Raw genomic sequence first — 21,252 nt, 5'->3', positions numbered from 1 at the left:
TTCTGCAGGTTCAAGATGACTGTTACTCCGTTTCACGGCTTCTTAAATGTTTACTTACTTCCCGGATCAACCCACTGAGAGGTCTGGGGGGATGGTGGGGGGGGGTTGTTTGTTTTTTTCCCTCTTGAGTTGGTTTTGGCAGGTGCCTTTGTCTCTTACTCAAACATGTGTCCCCGTTCCCAGAAGTGGAGGTTTCTCACACTGCAGTGGCGGAAGGCAGGGGCCTGAGAGCTGACACCGTCAGGTGCGGGCTGTTCTCAGCTGTGATTTCTGCTCCCTGTCCGACTGTCTGTCTGTCTGTCTCTCTGAAATTTCCCTAGTGAGCACAGCTGATGTCTCCCTTCTGCATGCGCAGCCCACATGGGGACAGAGGGTGCCTGGGCTTGTCGTCTGCTGGGAAGGTTTGGTGGGGCTGACTTTGGCAAGTCAGGGCCCTGTGCTGCTGGGGACCCTCTAGTCTCCACGCAATGGCAGCCTCTTCCCTGGCGACCTCTGGCGTATCTGCACGGGGGTCTGGGTCTCACTCCAGTCATCCTCGTTCATTGGGAGTGAGGCTCAGGTGGGCAGCCCGGCTGCTACCCTGCCCCAGACGGGCTCCCGACTAGACTAGCTCCTCTCAGAGCCTTAGGAGAGAGGGTCCGAACAGAGCCAGCTGTTGGGGTTTGAAGAGCACCTCCCGGGGGCAGCGGGCAGCGACAGTGCGCCTTTGTCTTGCATGCATCCCGCCCTTGAGCACAGAGCCTGGAGTGGTCCCTGAGCACGGTTGGGTGTGGCCCAAAATCCGCATCCCCCATTCTCCAAAAATATAAATAAATAAAAGGAAGAAAGAAATCGTCCCCATTGCGTGCTGGGTCTCCTCGCCGGGAGCATCTTCCCAGAGTTCTCCTGGTGCAAAGACACTGTCCGCCAGCCCCAGCCTGGTCAGCTGCCCGTGGGCTGGGCGGGGGTCCCAGCTTTGAGCTCTCCCCGTGTTCCTCTCCAGCGCTCCCCAGTGGTGCTCCCAGGGAAGGGTTTAGGAGGAGGAGGAGCAACATCTGGGCAGGGCGAGGGACTCTCACCAGCTGGTCCCTTGGAGAGGCAGGGGGCCACACGGTGAAGCCTGGTCCTGAGCTGTGGGCACTACCCTGTCCCTGTCCTGTCCCTGCCCTGTCTCTGCCCTCGCAGCCATGTCCCCAGGCTGGCCCCGACCCTCGGTCACATCCACTCACTGGTCACCTTGCTGCTTCTGTCACCCTGATTCTGTTTGTTGGAGTTCTCTCTCTCTCTCTCTCTCTCTCTCTCTCTCTCTCTCTCTCTCTTTCTCTCTCTCCCCCTCCCTCTCCCCCCTCTTTCTCTGTCTCTCCCTCACTCTCCCTCTCTCCCTCCCTCCCTCTCTCCCTCTTTCTCTCCCTCTCCCTCTTTCTTTCCCCCCTCTTCTTTCTCCCTCTCTCCCTTTCTCTCTCCCTTTCTCTCTCCCTCCATCTTTTTCTCTTTCTCCCTCCCCCCTCCCTCTCTCCCTCTCGCTCTCTCTTTATCTCTCTCTGTTGTTGTTGTTTCTTGAGCCACACCAGGCTGTGCTCAGGGTTTGCTCCTAGCTCTGTGCTCAGGGATCACTCATGGCTGTGCTTTGGGGATCATTGAGATGCAGGGGATTGAACCCGGGTCAGCCACATCCACATGTCAGGCAAGTGCCTTCCCCACTGTACTCTCACCCCACCACCCCCAGTTCCAGAGGCTCCTCACTGAAGCCCCCGCTGGAAATGCCTCTGATGCCCCTCACTCTCTCATCCTTTCCCTCTTCTCTCGCCCCCTTTTTTCCCTCTTTCTTCCTCTCTCTCCCCCTTCCTCCGCTCCCCTCTCTCCCCCCTTCTCATTCTCTCTCATTCTTTCCCCTCATCTTCTGTCTCCCCCTCTCTTCCCTTCTCTCCCCTCCCCCCATCCCTCCCTCTGTGTCTGTAATGGAAGATTCTACACACAGCCCAACAATCTCACCTGGACCCAGACCCCCTGGTCGGTCCCATATCCCCCTTTCTCCTCCTCCCTCACCTTGGGGCTGGTTCCCACGTACTCTGGCCAGGGAGGGTCCCCGTCCCCCCACAGAGGAGCCCCGACTCCAGCCTCTGTATGAGGGACGCAGACGAGCTGGTCTCCTGTGGCTGTGACTGTCACTTGTCCCCGTATCCTTCTGAGTGACGGTGCTCCCTGCCCACGCCGCTTGGCACCCTCGGGATCCTTCACCCGCGTCCCTCCCAGCTCCTGATCCCTGCTCAGGCTCCTGAGGGCCATGGCACCTCTGCCAAGGTGGAGATGAAGGAGGACATTGTCCGGCCGGGCATGTCATGTCCCCAGGGTGTTCCGTGTCGCCAGCTTTCTCAGGCTGACAGAGGGACCCACAGGGAAGCTCACCGTGCCCTCTTGGGTTCTGAGGACATTTGGCGTCGGAGCTGCCCTCGAACTGGACTCCTTGGAAAATCTGGAGGTTCCCCCCCACTTTTTTTTAGCCTGTTTGAGACTTTCTACCTCACACTCTAAATCGGATAGCCTCCTTGGGTGGCAGGCTCAGAGATGGCTTCTGAAACTTTTCCCACATGTGGCCCTTTTTGTTGTTGTTGGGGTGGGGAGGGTGCAGGTATTGGGACTTGGGCCATATCTGGTGGAAGCTTCTTTTGGCTCTGTGCCTGGGGCCATTCCTGGCAGTGCTCAGGGGACCTTAATCAGCATCTGGGGTCGGCCACACCTGCGGGCAGCCACATCCAAGGCAAGCGCCCTAACCTGGGTCTCTCCATCCCTCTTGACACCTTTTTTTGCCCCAGAAATGCAACACAGGCTGAGCACTCTGGAAAGAGCGGGCTTGGCCTTGCTGGTCGTGCTTGTGAATCACGTTTCAGTTGTTGAACGTGCAGAAACTCTTTCTGGTTGCCAGGATTTTTGTGACACCCCCACCCCCCCACCCATTCAGTCTAGCCCCCAGTTTAAGAAAACCAGGTCTTGGGTTTAGATAACCAAAGTGCTTGTTCCCCCAGAGGGACCCCCAGAGGACGACGCCCCCCCCCCCCAGATCTCTTGAACCCAGGCCTTGTTCCTGGGAGACTTGAGTTCTGGGGAGTGAAGCGCCTTTCTCTGCCTTTTCTTCCTCTCAGACCGCAGCGAGGCAGCTCCTGTTTTCTTGAGGAAGTGGCTGCTGATGGCCCTTCAGACCAGCCCGGCTGGTTTCACCCTCAGCTGGGATTAAAATCCCTCCATCCTCCTTAACTCCTTCCCTTCTCTCCTTTCTCTCCAAGGACCAGGACCCTCTGGCTGTTGTTTGCTCCTCCCCTTCCTGGGCTCCCCTCTCTGGGGCCTTCTCTCCTCCTCCTCCCTCCCTCCAGGGCCTGCCCACAGACGACCTGCCCCTTGTCCCTCTGTCCCTAGGTCTTCAGGTTTGTGTGTGTGGGAGGCGCCTTTCGGGCCTCTTGCTGTTCTTTCTCTCCACGAAGCCTCCCAGCCAGCGGTATGGGGGAGCACTCCCACCCCACCCCACAGGAGACTGGGGAGCTCCCCACTCGCCCGGCCTGTTCCCCCCTATCCTAAGCCAGCCTCCCTTTGTTTTATTTATCTTTAATCAAAATGGCATTGGTTTGTGTCAACCTAGCTCTCAGGAGCACTCTCCACACCTCTTTAAAAGTCAGCTGTCATGCCCCACCAATGCACCCCTCCCCCACGCTGCCTAGGGTACACCTACACCCTCCCCCTCCCCACTGAAGGTTTGGGGCTGTTTTTGTCTGTTTCCATGCCTTGGTTCTTTATATCCCACACATGGCTGTGATCGCTCGGAATTTGTCCTTCTCCTTTTGGCTTATTTCACTGAGCACGCCCCCCACCCCCAGCTAGCTCCGTGTGTTGCAAGGCTTCCTTTCCCTCTCAGCCCCCACTCTGCTGTGTAGAGCACCATGTCGCCTGGCTCACTGGGCGCCCGGCTGTCTCTGCTGGACCACGGTAAGCAGCGCAGCATGGAACGCAGGCACACTCGGGGCTTCTCAAAATTTGTGTTTTTCCTATTTTTTGTTTTATTTTGTGTCAGGGTCTATGCCTGACAGTGCTCGGGGCTTACTCCAGGCTCTGTGTTCAGGGACCACTCTTGGTGGTGTTCTGGGGACCATTTAGGGTACCAGGGATGGAGCCAGGGACAGTGGTGTGCAAGGCGAGTGCCTGGTCCACGGTCTCTCCATTTCTCTCTCCGCTGTTATAACTTCCTGGAAGTGAAACTGCTGCGGTAAATCTACAGACCGTCTCTCGAACCCTGCGGACTTGTTTCCGTAGTGGCCGAAACACTGTGTATTCCCACCCACAGTACACTGGGGTTTGTCCTTCCCCACTCCCTGGCCAACTCTTACTGCGCCTTGGAGAGCCAGGAGTAACCCCTGTGCATTGCCGGGTGTGACACTCCCCCCCCCCCCACCCCCGTTCCAAAAAAAAAGAAAGAAAGAAACAACAAAACAAAACTTGCAGGTTCCAAAACATGATCCTGAAATCCTGTCAGAACTTTGGCGGGGGGAGGTGTGGGGGCACCAGAAATGGGAGACGTTGTTCCGTCAGAAATCAGAAGACTGTCTCCATGGAGTCACTCAGGCAGGGACAAGTGCTTTCCGCGGTGTGCGACCTGGCGGATCTCTTTGGACACAGCAGCCCTGCGTGGGTTTCTCCACCCCGGAGGGACCAAGGTCCCTCTGACCACGGACGCCAGGAGGACGGGCTGCCTGTTTGACTGAAGCACAAGAAACTTAGGGACGGGGCTCGCCCGGCATTCCTGGGGCGCAGGGCCCCTGTGTGCAGCCCAGGTGAGTGCTGGCTCTTCTGCCTGGCCCATCTCACTCTTTGCGGCATGCATCGGCTGTCCGCGCCGCCAGCACTGGTCACTCTCCCACGAAGACAGCCAGGTGCTGCTTGCAGGCCACAGTGCTCCTAGGCGCCCTCAAGCCAGTGCCTTTTCTTTTTTTTTTTTTTCTTTTCTATTTTTTCTTTTCTTTGACCATACCAGGCAGTACTCAGAGGTTACTCCTGGCTCTGCACTCAGAGGTCACTCCTGGCAAAGCTCTGGTGACCATACGGGATGTGTTGGGGGGGGTCGTTCTGGGTCAGCCATGTGCGGGGCCAGTGCCCCACCTGCTGTACTGTTACCCCGGCCCCACCAGTGTCTTTTCTAAGCCACCATTCCCTACGATTTGTTATGTTCTGGGTCAGTGCTTCAGGCCCAGATGATCAGAAATGAAGCCCCAATGGACCCTGTGTCCTCATAAGTCTCTCCACCTGCCAACCACCAACAGCCTCGGTCTGCTCCCTCCCTCTTTTTCCCTCTGGTGGGGGGAGGGGAAGAGGACAGCCCTGATACTCATAATTATCTGCTAGAATAATTCCAAACACCATCTTGAAAATGAATGGCAGACACTGGCCACCAGCCTGCTTTCTGGCTTCGAAGTGTGAGGGACAGTGGACCGAGCCTGCAGACAGACCGGTGACCTTACACAGCAGCATGCAGTGGCTCGCTCTGCCACAGGCTACTCGCACCCGGTGTCACGGGACTTCCCAGGCAAGCACAGGAGGACACCTGACAAAGAGGCCCAGGGAGCTCCAGAGGAATCAGGCGATGGGCCCAAGGGCCTAGCATGCGGGAGGCCCAGGGTCCATCCCCAGCCCAGTGTGGCCCCACCCACCCCAGTACTAGCAGGAGTGGCCTCCCGCCTCAAAACAGGACAGGAAACAAAGAGACAAGGGGCTTTGCACTGGGGAGACCCACTACACTCCCCAGCACCACTGATGGCCCCTCAGGCACCATCCCGGGAATGATTTCTGAGCAGTAGGGCTCCATCCCCTCTCCCCACCACCAAAAAAGACAATAGAAAATTAACAGTTGGAACAACATCACACTAAAAAGTTTCTACAGAGTGTAAGGGGAAAAAAAAATCAGTCATATATCTGACAAGAGGCTAATATTCATGGTATCAAAGAAACCGATAAAACTCAAAAGGACCACCAGACAGCCCCATGAAAAAGGAGGCAGGAAAGCTGAACAGACCTTTCTCCAAAGACCTAGGAGGACGGCCCATATCTCAAAAACAAGACGCAGTAAGAGTTGGCCAGGGCGCAGGGAAGGACAATTTGCACTCAGGCAAATGCTCTACCTGCTGTGCTATCGCTCCATCCCCTTCTGCAAGGTTTGAGGGTCCGTGTGCTCCCAAAAACCTGCCCAGGCCTGTGGATCCCCATGAAATCAGGGAATGGTCAGAGAAACACACCTTTCTTTTTAACCTATTAGAAAGGTTCTCCTTCAATGGATTTTTAAGAAATTGTTTTTGTGCCTTTCTCTCCTTTTTCATTTAAAAAAATTAAAAAAAAACAGTGTGAAAAAGCTGCATATATGATGCTAGCAGCCAGCTTCACTATGGCCATCAAGAGCAGGCCCTCCCCTCTGTTATTTCTCATAAATTTGATTTTATCTCATTCTTTTGGATTTGGGGACCACAGGGACTGGTGGGCTTCAGGGACTGCTTTCAGATTCCTGCTTGAGGACCAGAAGGTGCCAGAGAGGGGTCCCAGGGCTCCCTCAGGCTTCCCCTCCCCGCTCCCTGAGCCCCAGCCCCTTCCCAGCCCCCTGAGCCGTCTCCCTGGACTTTACAGTAATGCTCAGATATGAGTAAGTAGACAGATTCCTGCCCCTGGCAGCTTTTTGGAGCATTTTCGTTCCTGGGTGCAGGCTTCCTTTCCATGAGGGAAAATGAGCTCGAACGCCCATCTTCCCCGCACAGTGCTGAAGTCTCTGATCACTGACCCCTGGTGTTCTGCAGCCAGCGTTGTACGTGAAGTCAGAGTGAGCCAAGGCCGATGCCACCCTCCCCAGGAGCTCACTCGGATGCTGCCTCCTCCTGCACGCAGCCCACGGGAACTTCTGGTGCATGTCTTACAGGAGATACACAGCCAGGAATGTAGCCCAGTGACACAGCAGCATATTCTCATGATTGAGGGCCTGGCTTTCGCCGGGCAGCGCCTACCCTTCACCCACAGATAGCTATACAAGACACACCAGATGCACCCACCCGGGGCTGTTTGCAGACCAGAGGGTCTGCGTGCACTCAGGCCCCGGTTCAGACATGCTGCATTATCAATACAGAGAATGCACAGGAGGCCAGCTCCGGCTTCCTGGGGCATTGGCCCTGCTGGGGAGGCTGCCAGGGCTGGAGGGAGAGAGCCGGGTGATGGTGGGCATGGAGAAGTGACGGAAAGATAATCGGGGAGCATTGCATCTGACAGCCAAACCACGTGCTGAGGGCCTCAGGGCACTGCAGCAAACACACCCCTGCGGATTATCTTAATCTGAAGAGTCCACAGCGGTGCTGACATGTGTCTGACACCAGGCTGGCATGTCTGTGTGAGACTGTGCTTCCTGGTCCGGGAGGGCATTCTGGAAAGACTCCGTGTTCAGCAGTTGATGTACGGAAATTCAGTTCCCACACGAGATCAATGTGGGATGGTAGCGAGAAGCAGCCGAAAGAGTGGGTGCAGGTAGGCCGTACCTCAGAGGTCAACAGAGCTCCTCAGTAATCGTGGTTAAGAGGGAAAGCATCACTGTCCATTGATGTCATTTCATTAGAAAGAATCTGGGGGGGAGGGGAGTGGATGGAGTGGGGGAATCTCTGGGAGAGGGTGTGGTAATGGAATGTTGTATGCATGAAGCCCTGTTGTTAATGGTATTGTAACTAACAGTGCTCAGAGTAAGAATTCTGTTTTTTTTTTTGAGGGAGGGGCTTTTTGGGTCACACATGGCAATACACAGGGGTTGCTCCTGGCTCATGCACTCAGGAGTTATTCTTGGCGGTGCTCAGAGGACCATATGGGATGCTGGGAATCGAACCTGGGTTGGCCACATGCAAGGCAAACGCCCTACCCGCTGTGCTATTGCCCCAGCCCGAAGAAATTCTGTTTTAAAAGAATGAAAGGGGTCAGAGAGATAGTACAAGGGGTCAGGTGCTTGCTTTGCACGTGGCCAATCCGGGTTAGATCCCTGGCACCCCAAATGGTACCCCATCCCTGCCATGAGTGATCTCTGAGCACAGAACCAGGAGCAAGCCCAGAGCACTGCTGGATGTGCCAACCCCCAAAACAATAAAATATTTATAATTAGGAATGAAGTCATTTCTTTTTTGGGGGGAGGGGGGTGGAACTCCCAGCAGTGCTGGAGGAAGGTGGCAGGGGGAGGACTTGAAGTAATTTCTTTTAGTTTATGTGTATTTTATTTTTTAAACTTAGCTTCTCAGTGATTGGACCCTAAATACCTAAGTCATCTGGATCTGACTGTGCGTAAAAGATAAAATAGTCAGGTTTCTCTTATGACTGAGGACCCTGTGAAGAAACCACCGTGAAGCAGGAGCGGCTGGCGGAAGGGTTCGGCAGGCAGAGGGGAGCCCGGAAGGATCCATCCGGTGGAGAGCCGGGGAGGGACAGATGTGCCTTTGCCAAGGCCTGCCTGGCAATGGGTGGAGCATGTCTCCGAAAGGACCGAGCCTAAGACAGGAAGTTGGTCAGGGGACCGTGGCATGGCCCCAGGAAGAAATGGGGGTGGCCTCATGGTTTCAGTGAGAAGGCAAGTATCCAGATTTGGAGAAACGTGTCCAGGAGATTGAATGTTACCAGACTTGGGTCTAATCGGACAGGTTGAACAGGGAGGAGCCAAGGACCAGCCTGGCCAGGTGGAGTAGGGCCCAGCAGCCTGCCTGAGCTGGGAAGGGGGGGGTCGGGCAGTCGTGTTGGGCTGCCCCAGAAGTGGCTGGAAGTGGCACGGGTTTGTGGCTCGAGGGGAGAATGCCAGGCTGATAAGGAGGACTAGCAAGCGTGTGTTAGATTTGGTCATTGGAACTTACTCCGGTTCTCAGGGTAGGGGGTTCGAGGGGTGAGAGAGAGCTGGAAGGGAAAACAGGGGCCTCAAAGCGATGGTTTCTAGAGAGTCAGCATCAGAATTACCTCGAGCATGTGAAAAGCATAAATAGTCTGGCTCTCCCTCATGAAATCCAGGCCTGAGAAAAGGACCCTGGATGCAGCTTTCACAACCCCCCTTGGGGAAACCCGACCTGCTGGCAAGAGCCAGACGGCACCATGGCCCAGAGGGTTGTTGGACACATCAACTTCTCCCAACAAGGGAATTTTCACTTCGCAACCCCACACCTTTTTCCTTCTGAAGTTTGCATGTGTGCAGGCCCAGCATCCTCAGCACCCCCCTGAGTCACCCCCTACCCCCCCCCCCACACACACACACACACTTGAAAATTGCCAGGAAAAGCAAAACCACAAACCACCTTTCGTGGCATGTTTTTTCATTTTTATTTATTTATATATTTCTTTAGCTTGTTGGGTCACACCTGGCGATGCACAGGGGGTTACTCCTGGCTCTGCACTCAGGAATTACTCCTGGCTGTGCTCAGGGGACCATATGGGAGGCTGGGCATGTTTTTTCAGATGATACTTTTCTTTTGCCTTTTAAAATTTTACCAGATTTCCAACTATTTTTTATAGTTGTTTTTTTTTTTCTTTTGGGATCACACCCAGTGATGCTCAGGCCCTGCACTCAGGAATCACTCCTGATGGTGTCAGGAGACCATCTGCGATGTTGCGGATGGAACCCGGGCCAGCCCCATGCAAGGCAAATGCCCTACATGCTGTACTATCGCTCTGGCCCCAGCTTTCCAGATCATCCCCGCTGCAACCTTTCAGAGTCTACAGAAGTTCAGGCTAACACGAGAGAGGCTTGTCCAGGCATTGCCCTGGCCCGCCCTCAGGGACAGGCAGCAGCAGACCGCCACCATGGACTTTCTCAGTCCCTCTCTGTGACTGCCTTTTGTAGTGCTTCAGACGGATCCTGAGTCCAAATGATTTATTGGGGGGAGGGGGCGGGGGGGAAACACCCCTGACTGGGATCTAACCCGAAGCTCCTGCAAGCCAAGCCAGCGCTCCAGCATTTAGAACCAGCCCACAGCCCCGCAAATGGTTTAGTTTTTTGGGGGGTGAGGTGAGACGTTACTGGTGCCTGCTTGAGTAAATTGATGAGCAACGGGAGGACAGTTACAGTGCCACAGAGGTGGGGGAGACCCCCAGCAGTGCTCAGGGCTTACTTCTGGTGGTGCTAAGGATTGAACTAGAGTCAGCCCAGCGCAGGACAAGTGCCTTAGCGCCTGCCCCATCTCCAGCCCCACATGATTCTCAGGGAAGAGAAATCCAAAGGCCCTGTCACAACCCATGCCGACACTGAGCACTATATCTGTCTACAGAGCTGGGAGTGTGCTTGAGCATTACCTGGCCTGCAGGTTTGTCCTCGGGACCTTACGTCTCTGTGGGCAGGAAAGCTAAGGGGATCCCCAGGTCCTCTTCCTGGACTTCCCATCCTCCTCGCCCTGGAACAGAAGACTGGCTCTGCGGTGCCAGTGGGGGTGTCACCTGCCCTCCCTGGCCCTGGCACCCCCAGAGCCTTCTCAGAGCCGCAGAGCTGGGGGCCTACTGTAGAAGGTCCCCAAATGGAGAAACTGCCCCTGAAGAAGAGGCCCTGTATTGAGGGGAGGCCCCGGCCATCTGTGGGGTGGGGCAGGGAGAGCCGTGCCCGCTGGACGGCCTCGGGGTTCCCCGTGTAGTGCTTGCCCCGGCTCTTGCTCTTGTAGCTTCTGCGCTGCCTTGAGGTGACCAGCAGGAATCACTCCCTCCCCTGAGCATGGTGGGGGGGGGGGCAGCGCCCTGATTTCCTGCCTCTTGCATCAGTCTGTTTGTGAGCGTGTGCCGAGCCATGATTGACGGGAACACAAACACAAACGCTGACTGGCCGCAAGTTCCTCCAGTTTCCTCCGTTGTTTGCAGTCAGGCACGTGGTTTGCAACCAGCAGGCCACACGTGGAGCGGGTGCCACTGTGTCCATGGACGATGGTGGCTGCCATCCTGGGGGAACTGGGCTTGGGGAGTACTAGTACTAGGGAGTACTAGCCGCTCGAGAGCACGCTCCTCTCCTCACCCCTCACTGCACACTTGCTGTGTTTGTCCCTGGCTTTGAAGCCCCCTCAGCATGGCTGTGGATCGGTATTGCTGGGTGCCTGTGGCTGAATCACTGTACCTCTGTCTCAGGAGCAGCCTCTCCGTGTGTGTGTGTGTGTGTGTGTGTGTGTGTGTGTGTGTGTGTGTAATGGGGTGGAGGGGTGGAGGGAACGGCCTTTGATTACCGCAAAGATGAGACCAACTTGGAGGGGTAAAAAAAAAAACTGTTTTACAACTTAAGAAATTGTTGTAAACATTGGCCCGCCTCTGCAGAAATACTGGGAAATAAAGAAAAGGTGGGGGAACCAGTAACCAGGCCAGCGAGACGCATCCACTCGGCGTCACCTGTGCCCTCAGTGTGCACACAGCTCCATCTCTTCTCCAGCACAACAGCACCGAGAGTCGTGTGTGTCTGGACAGTGTCTGAGTTTCCTCAGAGAAAACCTGGTTTTCTGCCAGGTGGGCATGTCACAATCTAACCAAGCTGTGGAACCATCGGGTCATTTCTGATGGAACTGTGAGCATCTTTGTAGAGAAAGTGTTTTCTAGGTTGTTTGATGGTTTGGGTTTGGGCCATGCTCAGGGACTCCTGGCTCTGCACTCAGGAAATGCCCTCACCTGAATCGCAGACGACCATATGGGATGCCAGGGATTGAACCTGGGTCACCCGTAGGCAAGGCAAATTCCCAACCTACTCTATTAGTACTCTGGCACATCACTCCTAAGAAAGTGTTTTCTAGATCTTTAATGCTTAAATCAGGTTATTTTTAAAAATAGAGTCAAAACATCAAAAGGTATTAAGAAGAAAGAATGTTTTACAGCGCTCAGCCCACCCCAAAGGGTGATCATTTACCATCCAAATAGATTCTCATCAGCAAAATTGATTTTCTGCCTGTACACACACATCTGTACGCACACAGCCAGCTGTGCTCGAGGGCTGGGGCCATTTGCACAGGACTTGGCCTGATTCTGCCTCTGGTGCTCTTGCTGGTCCCACCTGGTGGGGGGATTGAACCAGGTGTGGCCAGTTCAGTGCCAGGGGTCCAAACCTAGCCGTGCACATGCAGGACACGTGTCCTGTCCCACGCTCTCCCCATTCTGCAGAATCGATCTTCTTGTGTTGCTTTGACTTGGGAGCCTTATCGTCTGTGCTCAGGGCTTGCTTCTGGCTCTGCATTCAGGGATCACTCCTTGCAGGGCTCCGGGGACCTACCCGGGCCAGCTCTCCCTGCCCTAGGGAAACTGTCTTCTAGATTGCTTGTTGGCTCTGGTTTTGGCGATGCTCTACCAGGTAAGCGTCCTCCCTGCTGTACTCTCTCTCCGGCCCCTCCAGCCCCGATTCCTATACCACAGTCTGGCTTTTCTCCTTGAGAATCTCCAGCATCACTCCAAGTGTCCAACGAGGTGGTGGTTCTGGTCTGAAAGTCCTGAATATGTCTGATGGGGACCGTTGGTCCACTATGGTTTTGTGTCCACCTCCAAGTTAGACACATGCTTCCTGGCTGACATTCTCTAAGCTCAGTGACAGCCCAGAGGCCCGTGTCTGTGTGACCGGGCCGTCTGTGCAGTGCCAGCACCCGCCTGACCGTGCCTCTGCTCTTCTCTCCCACAGATCCGGTTCTGCAGGTCCCAACACATGTGGAAGAGTAAGTTTTCTGATTTGCTTCATTTCTACCCCTTCATTCATTTTCTTCATTATTCAGGCACTGTATCCAAACTTGTGGCTGAAAGTACACGTATGCGCAGATCTAGGATTTAATGGAGATTTAGTGGTGGGGTGCCAGGTCTTTGGGGCAGGGGGAGAGGGAATGGGGTTGAAATGGCTTATTTGAGATGAGACTCAAGTCCAGTTCTTCTTGTTTTGAGGGGGCAGGATGGTGTCACCTATGCAGTGCTCAGGTAGCCCAGGGAACTCTCCCAGTGATTCTCGTGTGTGTGTGTGTGTCTGTGTGTGTGTGTGTGTCTGTGTGTGTGTTGCACCGGGCTGTGCTCAGGGCTTACTCTTAGTTCTACACTCAGAATCACCCCTGGCAGTGCTCCGGGGACCATGTGGGATGCCAGGGATCAAACCTGGGTCAGCTGCATGCAGGGCAAATGCCCTACCTGTTACGCTATCACTCCACACTCACCTTCCCTCCATACACACATCACACACACACACACACACACACACACACACACTTTTTTTTTGGGGGGGGGGGGTTTGAGGCTGCATCCAGCTATGCTCCTGGCTCTGTGCCGTGTCGGGGATTGAACTCAGAGGCCTTCCTCCTGCAGAGCCACGCTCAGCCCATGGAGCTGTCTCTCTTGCCCCTGGGGCCTTCTCCTTTACCTCCCACCAGGTACTGACCGTCTCCCGTGGCCCTGCACTGCCCCTTCCTGAGGCAGAGCACTGACCACCTGGGAGGTTTTCTTCCTCTGTTGCCAAGGGGACTCTTCCCTTCCCTGCGTGGCCTGGGCTCTTCCTGATGCTTACCCCTTCACCTCCAGGCCTGCTTTCCTCCCGGACCCCAATGACGGCAGCTTGTATACGCTTGGAGGCAAGAACAACGAAGGGCTGACGGTGAGTGTGTCCAGCCTGTGTCCCGGGGTCCTTGCTGGTCACCCACGAGCAGAACCACATTGGGCGTTCTGACCCATGTGGTTCGGAGCAGTGCCCTGCACCAATACCTCTGCACCCTCGGGGTCGGCCTCCGTCACACCGCAGGGAACGGGCAGCAGAGAGAGCAGGGCTGGCTCTAGGTAGTGGACCTCTTTTTGTTTTAGAAGAGGGGTGGGGAGAATGGCTGAAATGAGAAAACTGGAAAAAGAAAAAGAGTTTGCAGGGTGGCTAGAGGTGGGGCCAGTATCAGAACTTTCAGATGCGGCTGATGGGTGTGTCTGAAATTGGCCTGAGCAGCTTGGGATTCTGCCTAGGTCCCTCTTTTTGGTTTTTGGCCAAACCGGGTGAAGCTCAGGCGTTGTTCCTGGCTCTGCACTCAGGAATCATTCCTGGCAGGGCCTGAAGAACCATAAGGGATGCCGGGGATCGAACCCGGGTCAGCCAGGTGCAAGGCAAGCACCCTGCCCGCTGTACTCTCCCTCTGGCCCCTGGTGGTGTCTCTTTAAACCTTTACAATCCAGTTAACTGCCTCCTGGGTTCTAGACCTCCAAAGAAACATGTGTGTCCCGAAGCTCACCAGAGGACACACCCAGTGTCCCATGACTCTGTGTGACTGTCAGAGAGTGAAAATCACTATGAAGCGTGATCAGAGAGGACAGCAGCCATGTCCAGGGACAGGCCCCAGCTTGCAGGGCACTCACCAGCGACAGCTGTGGTGACCATGCACGCGTGGAGGAGCCCCCACGTGGGAGTGGACAGCGAGTGGCCAGGGAGAAGGCTCCAGGGCAGTGAGGAGTAAACACTGCCTGGGGGGTGGGGGGTGGGGTCACGATCAGAAGACACGGTGATAATGGCAGCTTTCAGGGATATAGACATTCCACGGAGTTGACCTGTGCTGAGCCCTTGGAGGTGCTCTGTCTGTCTGTCCCGCTTCATTCAGCAGGGGCTGGATGGCTCCGGAAGCTGGGGCTCCCGTCCCCCTCGGCTTCCAGTTGTGAAAATTCCCATCTGTCATCAGCGGCGTTGTCCCGATTTCAGTCCAGTCGGGGAATAGAAACAGACCGAGCAGTAAGACCCTCAAGCTTGCTCACGGCTTCGTTAACTTATTTTTGTTCTTTGCCCCACCCTCTTTTTTCTTTTCCCCAGAAACTTCCCTTCACCATCCCCGAGTTGGTGCAGGCGTCCCCATGCCGAAGCTCCGACGGGATCCTGTACATGGGTAAGAGTTCCTGGGGCAGGCGGAAACTCTGGTCTCACTAGACACGGGGGCCCAGCGCCTGGGGGAGCCGGGCCCGCCCCTGCCCTCCTGGTCTTCATGCTCGCTGCAGCCAGGATCAGCTGATCCATTAAGAGAGGGTTTCCCCCACCTGGGAGCAGCCAGGCCCATTAGTGGGGTTACTCATTCAACAAGCCCTGGGAGCTGCCGCCTTGACCTACCCCTGTAATCTAGAGATTGCGCCATACCCAGAAGCAATTGGATGAAACTTAAAGTGAGCCGGGTTATTCCGCGCCAAGAAAAGGAAACCAGGCTCTGCCTATTAATTATGGGCCGCTCTTAGCCTTTCCTGCTATCAGAGTCAGATAAAAGCGGCACTTAGCAGCTCCCCAAGCTAAGCTGCGCCCCCCTCCCCCCCCCCCACCTGTGCCTTCCCGGAGTCACACCTCCCAGAGCCTCAGATCACCTGCTTTGCTTCCAGCCCACTGCTGCCAAAATGTCAATAAAAATGCATTTGTAGCACAAAGGAGAGCTGTATTTATCCTGCCGTGGCGGCGGTAGTAATACCCTGTATTTGCTCTCTGAGGAACTGAAAGGGCTCATTGCCGCTCACGCACCAGGTGCTGGGTGCCCATTTCTGGGCCTCGGGACCAGGATAGGTTGTAGATTGCTGCCAGGACCCTGTGCCCTTGTTCCCTTCCACACCCCTCTGGTGAAGACCCTCACCAGGGACCCAGGAAGTGGGCAGCACCAGGGGCCTCGCGCCTCTGCACTGAACCCTGGGCCCACTGACTGTCTCCTGATGCCCTGCTCTTTCGGCCTGTGCCAGTGATGCATCGCCCAGGGCCACTGGGCGGTCACCTCCCTGCTTTGCAGGGCACCCTCTGACGGGCTCGTGAAGCACAGGGCAGGCGGGTTGTCCCCATTGCAAGGCCTGCAGTGGGGCAATGAGAGGGCACTACCGGGCCCCACAAGGGAACCCTCCTCACAGCTGCGGTGCTGCCTGCATCCTCCCTCAGTCCTCTGCCCTAGGGAAAAGTCATTGCTGGGGACAGAAAGTCAGGAGCCTGGGACCAGAGCCGTAGCACAGCAGGGAGGGCGTTTTCCTTGCACACGGCTGACCTGGGTTCGATCCCCAGCATCCCATATGGTCCCCTGAACATCGCCAGGAGCAATTGCAGAGCCAGGAGTAACCCCTGAGCATCACTGTTTGGGACCCAAAAATTAAAAAACAAAAAAATGTCAGGAGCCAGGGGCAAAGGGCACCCATGGGCTGCACCTCTGAGAACCCAGTGGTGAGCTGGTACTTCTGGGCACCCTGGGATATCCCTGACATCCCAGCACTCTGGCTCCCTTCGACTGGCCTATGGGTGAGGAGAGCACATGCAGGTCCACTTCCCCGGATCCAAGCCTTGTCCCAGAAATGCGCATGTCGCGGGCAGCCGTGGACACTGTGGACCCACATGGGGGTGTGGGCTTTGGGTCTTCTGCTTCAATGCTGGTTGACTGTGCTCGCTGACCCCACACTGTCTTGCTGTTATCAGCTGATGGGAGCACCTGGGGCCAGAGACAGTGGCGGTGGGGGGAGGGGTCTGAGATGACTCCTCAACCCCGTTCAGGGAGCAGGTAACTAGGTGGTCATGCCAGCTCCTCTTTCCTTGGCGGTAGGGTGTTTGCCTTGCATGCAACCAACATGGCCGACCCGAGTTCAATTCCTCCGCCCCTCTCGGAGAGCCCGGCAAGCTACCGAGAGTATCTCGCCCGCACGGCAAAGTCTGGCAAGCTCCTTGTGACATATTCGATATGCCAAACACAATAAAAACAAAGTCTCCAATGGAGACGTTACTGGGCCCGCTCGAGCAAATCGACGAACAACGGGAGGGCCTTTACCTTTTTTTTTTTTTTTTTTTTTTTATTTATTTATTGAATCACTGTGGGAAAGGTTACAAAGCTTTCAGGTTTATGTCTCAGTCATGCAAATATCAAACACATTTCCCTTTACCAATACTTATTTTTACCATGAGAACCCCAATAAAACCCCACCCCCCACCCCTCCCCGTCCCTGTGAGGCAGATGCATTCTAGTTAACACTCTATCTGCTTTGATTAGATTCATTGTTTCAATAAAAGATTCACCACTATTATTTAGAGTTTACCCCCACCCCCAAATCAGACATGCTGAAAAAGCATTGTGAAGTGATTTGCTTTCTACGGCTGGGTTCAAGAATTAAATGTTGGTTTTGGATTTCTGCTCTTTTACCTATTGACCCTGGAAGTATTTCTACTGAAAGTCAGATAGTTAAGAAATTGGTTTCTGTGTTCTGGAGTTCTGGCCGTGCTGGAGAGCCGCTCGCGGGGGGCAACCGGTGGCCTCGGTAGGGCGTGAAGGGCGGAGCGAAACGCCCCCCTTCCCCTGAGGTTTTAGTCGCCCCCACACTCCCGGCTCATACCTGCTGTCCACAAGGCTCCCATGTGGCCGCCATCTTTCTTTCCAGAGAGGAGAGGGCGAATGGGGCAACACCCTTTCCCCTCCGGCAGACTTGATGGCCGGGATCAATGCATAGTCCGTTCACTTTTCTGCTCCAAGCTGTTGGGTTCTGCATTAAGTCCTTGTGCTTCTGGGGCCGTGGCCGTGCTGGAGAGCCGCTCGCGGGGGGCAACTGGTGACCTCGGTAGGGCGTGAAGGACGGACCAGAACGCCCCCCTTCCCATGAGGCTTTAGTCGCCCCCACACCCCCGGCTCATACCTGCTGTCCACAAGGCTCCCATGTGGCCGCCATCTTTCTTTCCAGAGGGAGGAGGGCGGAAGGGAGCAACACCCTTTCCCCTCTGGGCAGAAATGATTGCCTGGATTAACGCATAGTCCTTTCACTTTTCTGCTCCAAGCTGCTGGGTTCTGCATTAGGTCATTGTGCTTCTGGGGCTGTGGCCGTGCTGGAGAGCCGCTCGTGGGGGCAACTGGTGGCCTCGGTAGGGCATGAAGGGCGGACCGAAACGCCCCCCTTCCCATGAGGTTTTAGTCGCCCCCACACTCCCGGCTCATACCTGCTGTACACAAGGCTCCCATGTGGCCGCCATCTTTCTTTCCAGAGAGGAGAGGGCGAATGGGGCAACACCCTTTCCCCTCCGGCAGACTTGATGGCCTGGATCAATGCATAGTCCGTTCACTTTTCTGCTCCAAGCTGCTGGGTTCTGCATTAAGCCCTTGTGCTTCTGGGGCTGTGGCCGTGCTGGAGAGCCGCTCGTGGGGGGCAACTGGTGACCACGGTAGGGTGTGAAGGACGGACTGGAACGCCCCCCTTCCCATGAGGTTTTAGTCGCCCCCACACTCCCGGCTCATACCTGCTGTCCACAAGGCTCCCATGTGGCCGCCATCTTTCTTTCCAGAGAGGAGAGGGCGAATGGGGCAACACCCTTTCCCCTCCGGCAGACTTGATGGGCTGGATCAACGCATAGTCCGTTCACTTTTCTGCTCCAAGCTGCTGGGTTCTGCATTAAGTCCTTGTGCTTCTGGGGCCGTGGCCGTGCTGGAGAGCCGCTCGTGAGGGGCGACTGGTGACCTCGGTAGGGCGTGAAGGACGGACTGGAACGCCCCTCTTCCCATGAGGTTTTAGTCGCCCCCACACCCCCGGCTCATACCTGCTGTCCACAAGGCTCCCATGTGGCCGCCATCTTTCTTTCCAGAGGGAGGAGGGCGGAAGGGAGCAACACCCTTTCCCCTCTGGGCAGAAATGATTGACTGGATTAACGCATAGTCCTTTCACTTTTCTGCTCCAAGCTGCTGGGTTCTGCATTAAGCCCTTGTGCTTCTGGGGCTGTGGCCGTGCTGGAGAGCCGCTCGTGGAGGGCAACTGGTGACCTCGGTAGGGCGTGAAGGACGGACCGGAACGCCCCCCTTCCCATGAGGTTTTAGTCGCCCCCACACCCCCGGCTCATACCTGCTGTCCTCAAGGCTCCCATGCGGCCACCATCCTTCTTTCCAGAGAAGAGAGGGCGAATGGGGCAACACCCTTTCCCCTCCGGGAGACTTGATGGCCTGGATTAACGCATAGTCCGTTCACTTTTCTGCTCCAAGCTGCTGGGTTCTGCATTAAGTCCTTGTGCTTCTGGGGCCGTGGCTGTGCTGGGGAGCCGCTCGTGGGGGGCAACTGGTGACCTCGGTAGGGCATGAAGGACGGACCAAAACGCCCCTCTTCCCATGAGGTTTTAGTCGCCCCCACACCCCCGGCTCATACCTGCTGTCCACAAGGCTCCCATGCGGCCACCATCCTTCTTTCCAGAGAAGAGAGGGCGAATGGGGCAACACCCTTTCCCCTCTGGGCAGAAATGATGGCCTGGGTTAACTCATCGTCCGTTCACTTTTCTGCTCTAAGCTGCTGGTTTCTGCATTAAGTCCTTGTGTTTCTGGGGCTGTGGCCATGCTCCAAACTTAACTCTGATTTTCAGGGAGAAAGATTGGGTGGTTTACTTCTCATTGATCACTTTGTACATAGAGAGATGTCGCGCGGCCGCGTAAGCGGCCACGCGGTTTTGAGAAAAAGTCCTCGTTCCCGCATACTCGAGCTGTGTTTGTAGAGGCTTCTGGTCACCAGGGTTCCATCTGGGGGAGGCGGGATGCGGCGCCTACTCCATCTGGAACTTGCCGGTGCTCTCGGCTCTTTTTGGAACCTGTTTTTTCTTTTTTCTTTTCCTCCGGGATCCCGCACCCTCCATGTGTTCCTTATTCTGAACGCTTCAAAGATGGCGCTGGGGGGCGGGCTGTGGGCGTGACTTCCGGAATCAGAGGTTACCTGGGAGGTGTAGTCCGGCAGATTTGAGAAAAAGTCCTCGTTCCCGCATACTCGAGCTGTGTTTGTAGAGGCTTCTGGTCACCAGGGTTCCATCTGGGGGAGGCGGGATGCGGCGCCTACTCCATCTGGAACTTGCCGGTGCTCTCGGCTCTTTTTGGAACCTGTTTTTTCTTTTTTCTTTTCCTCCGGGATCCCGCACCCTCCATGTGTTCCTTATTCTCGGGCCTTTACCTTTTAACTTTATTATTATTATTATTAATCTGTTTTTCTTTATTTGTTGTGGGGCTATACCTGGCAGTGCTCAGCAGTTACTCCTGTCTCTGCACTCAGGAATGATTGCTGGCGGGCTCCGGGGGTTGTGGGCTGGGTGCTATGGGGTGCCAGGGATCCAACCCAAATCAGCCGCATGCAAGGCAAACACCTTTTCTGCTGTACTATTGCTCCAGACCCTATTATCATTATTATTTTATTTAGGCACCATGCTTTATGATGCATTTGGTTCTGTGTCATACCTGGTGGTGCTCAGAGCTTTCTCCTGGCTCTGCACTCAGCGGTCACTCCTGGCAGCCCTCAGGGGACCCATGAGGGGTCCTGGGGATTAAACCAGGGTTAGCTGCATAAAAAGTGCGCATCCCATCCGCTCACGTCATTCCTGGTGGGGCACAGGGGACCATGTGGTGCTGGGGCTGGAACCCGGGCCTTCCCGTAGCAGAGCAGGCTCCGTGCCTGGCACACTCCCGTCAGCCCCTCCCCCTTTCCATTCAGAGTCCCAGGCCGGGCCTGGGCCTGTCAGCGGGGCGGGGCCTGTTGAGTCCCCCTGAGGATTGGTGGGATTGGTTCCCTTCTGGGGTGAGCATCCACGGGACTGTCCTTGCGGCCCTCCAGGGAAGAAGCAGGACATCTGGTACGTCGTGGACCTGCTGACCGGGGAGAAGCAGCAGACGCTGTCGTCGGCCTTCGCGGACAGTCTCTGCCCTTCCACGTCGCTGCTGTACCTCGGACGCACAGGTGAGGGGGGCGTCTGGCGGTCCCCCCCCCACAGCCCTCCCCTCCTCCAGCCTTCCTCTCTCAGAGTCTAGAGCTGCCCGCCCAAGGGTGTCGCACGGCTGCGTGCCCTGATCAGCCCCCGTCTCCCCATCTCCGTGCTGCTACCCGCCCCCCCCCCCGCCCCGGTCTCCCCGCACTGTCTCCCTCCTGAGCCCCTGGCAGGGTAAACTGCCTGCCCCCGCCCCCCAGACCAAGCTTGTAAAAGCACAGACGGGGGGCCCCTCGGCCAGATGCTGCTCCCTGCATCCTGACCCCGAATGCCCGCATTGGCCAGCCCTCACTGGCTTACACCATCACACGGCGCCTCCGGGTGCATGTGCGCCCCCGGGTCCCCGACGTCCCCTCTTCTCCCCATGCCCTTTCACTCCCCGCTGGCCCCTGAGTCACGGGTGGTGCCTGTCCCCAGAGTACACCATCACCATGTACGACACCAAGACGCGCGAGCTCCGCTGGAATGCCACCTACTTTGACTATGCCGCGTCGCGGCCCGAGGACGACCTGGAGCACAGTGAGTGAGGGGCTCTGTTCCCCTCGCGCTCTCGGGCCGAGCAAACGAGGGACTTAACCCCGAGCCTGGGG

The 21,252-nt window shown here is 56.0% G+C and overlaps 1 protein-coding gene across 1 annotated transcript in view; it reads left to right on the top strand.

Moving 5' to 3' along the window:
• ERN1 (endoplasmic reticulum to nucleus signaling 1) overlaps positions 1–21,252 on the top strand; it is a 70,636-nt gene that overhangs the window by 34,386 nt on the left and 14,998 nt on the right. The window contains exons 3-7 of the mRNA XM_056127258.1: positions 12,632–12,665; positions 13,510–13,582; positions 14,768–14,840; positions 20,512–20,634; positions 21,080–21,181. Of these exons, the coding sequence (XP_055983233.1) occupies positions 12,632–12,665; positions 13,510–13,582; positions 14,768–14,840; positions 20,512–20,634; positions 21,080–21,181 (405 nt within the window). The remainder of the gene's footprint in view (positions 1–12,631; positions 12,666–13,509; positions 13,583–14,767; positions 14,841–20,511; positions 20,635–21,079; positions 21,182–21,252) is intronic.

This window comes from Sorex fumeus, unplaced genomic scaffold, assembly GCF_029834395.1.
Source record: "Sorex fumeus unplaced genomic scaffold, SorFum_2.1 ptg000063l, whole genome shotgun sequence".
In the NCBI taxonomy this organism is placed as follows: domain Eukaryota; kingdom Metazoa; phylum Chordata; class Mammalia; order Eulipotyphla; family Soricidae; genus Sorex; species Sorex fumeus.
The sequence above is the reverse complement of the archived record's forward strand: the minus strand, read 5'-3'. Positions and strand labels throughout refer to the sequence as shown.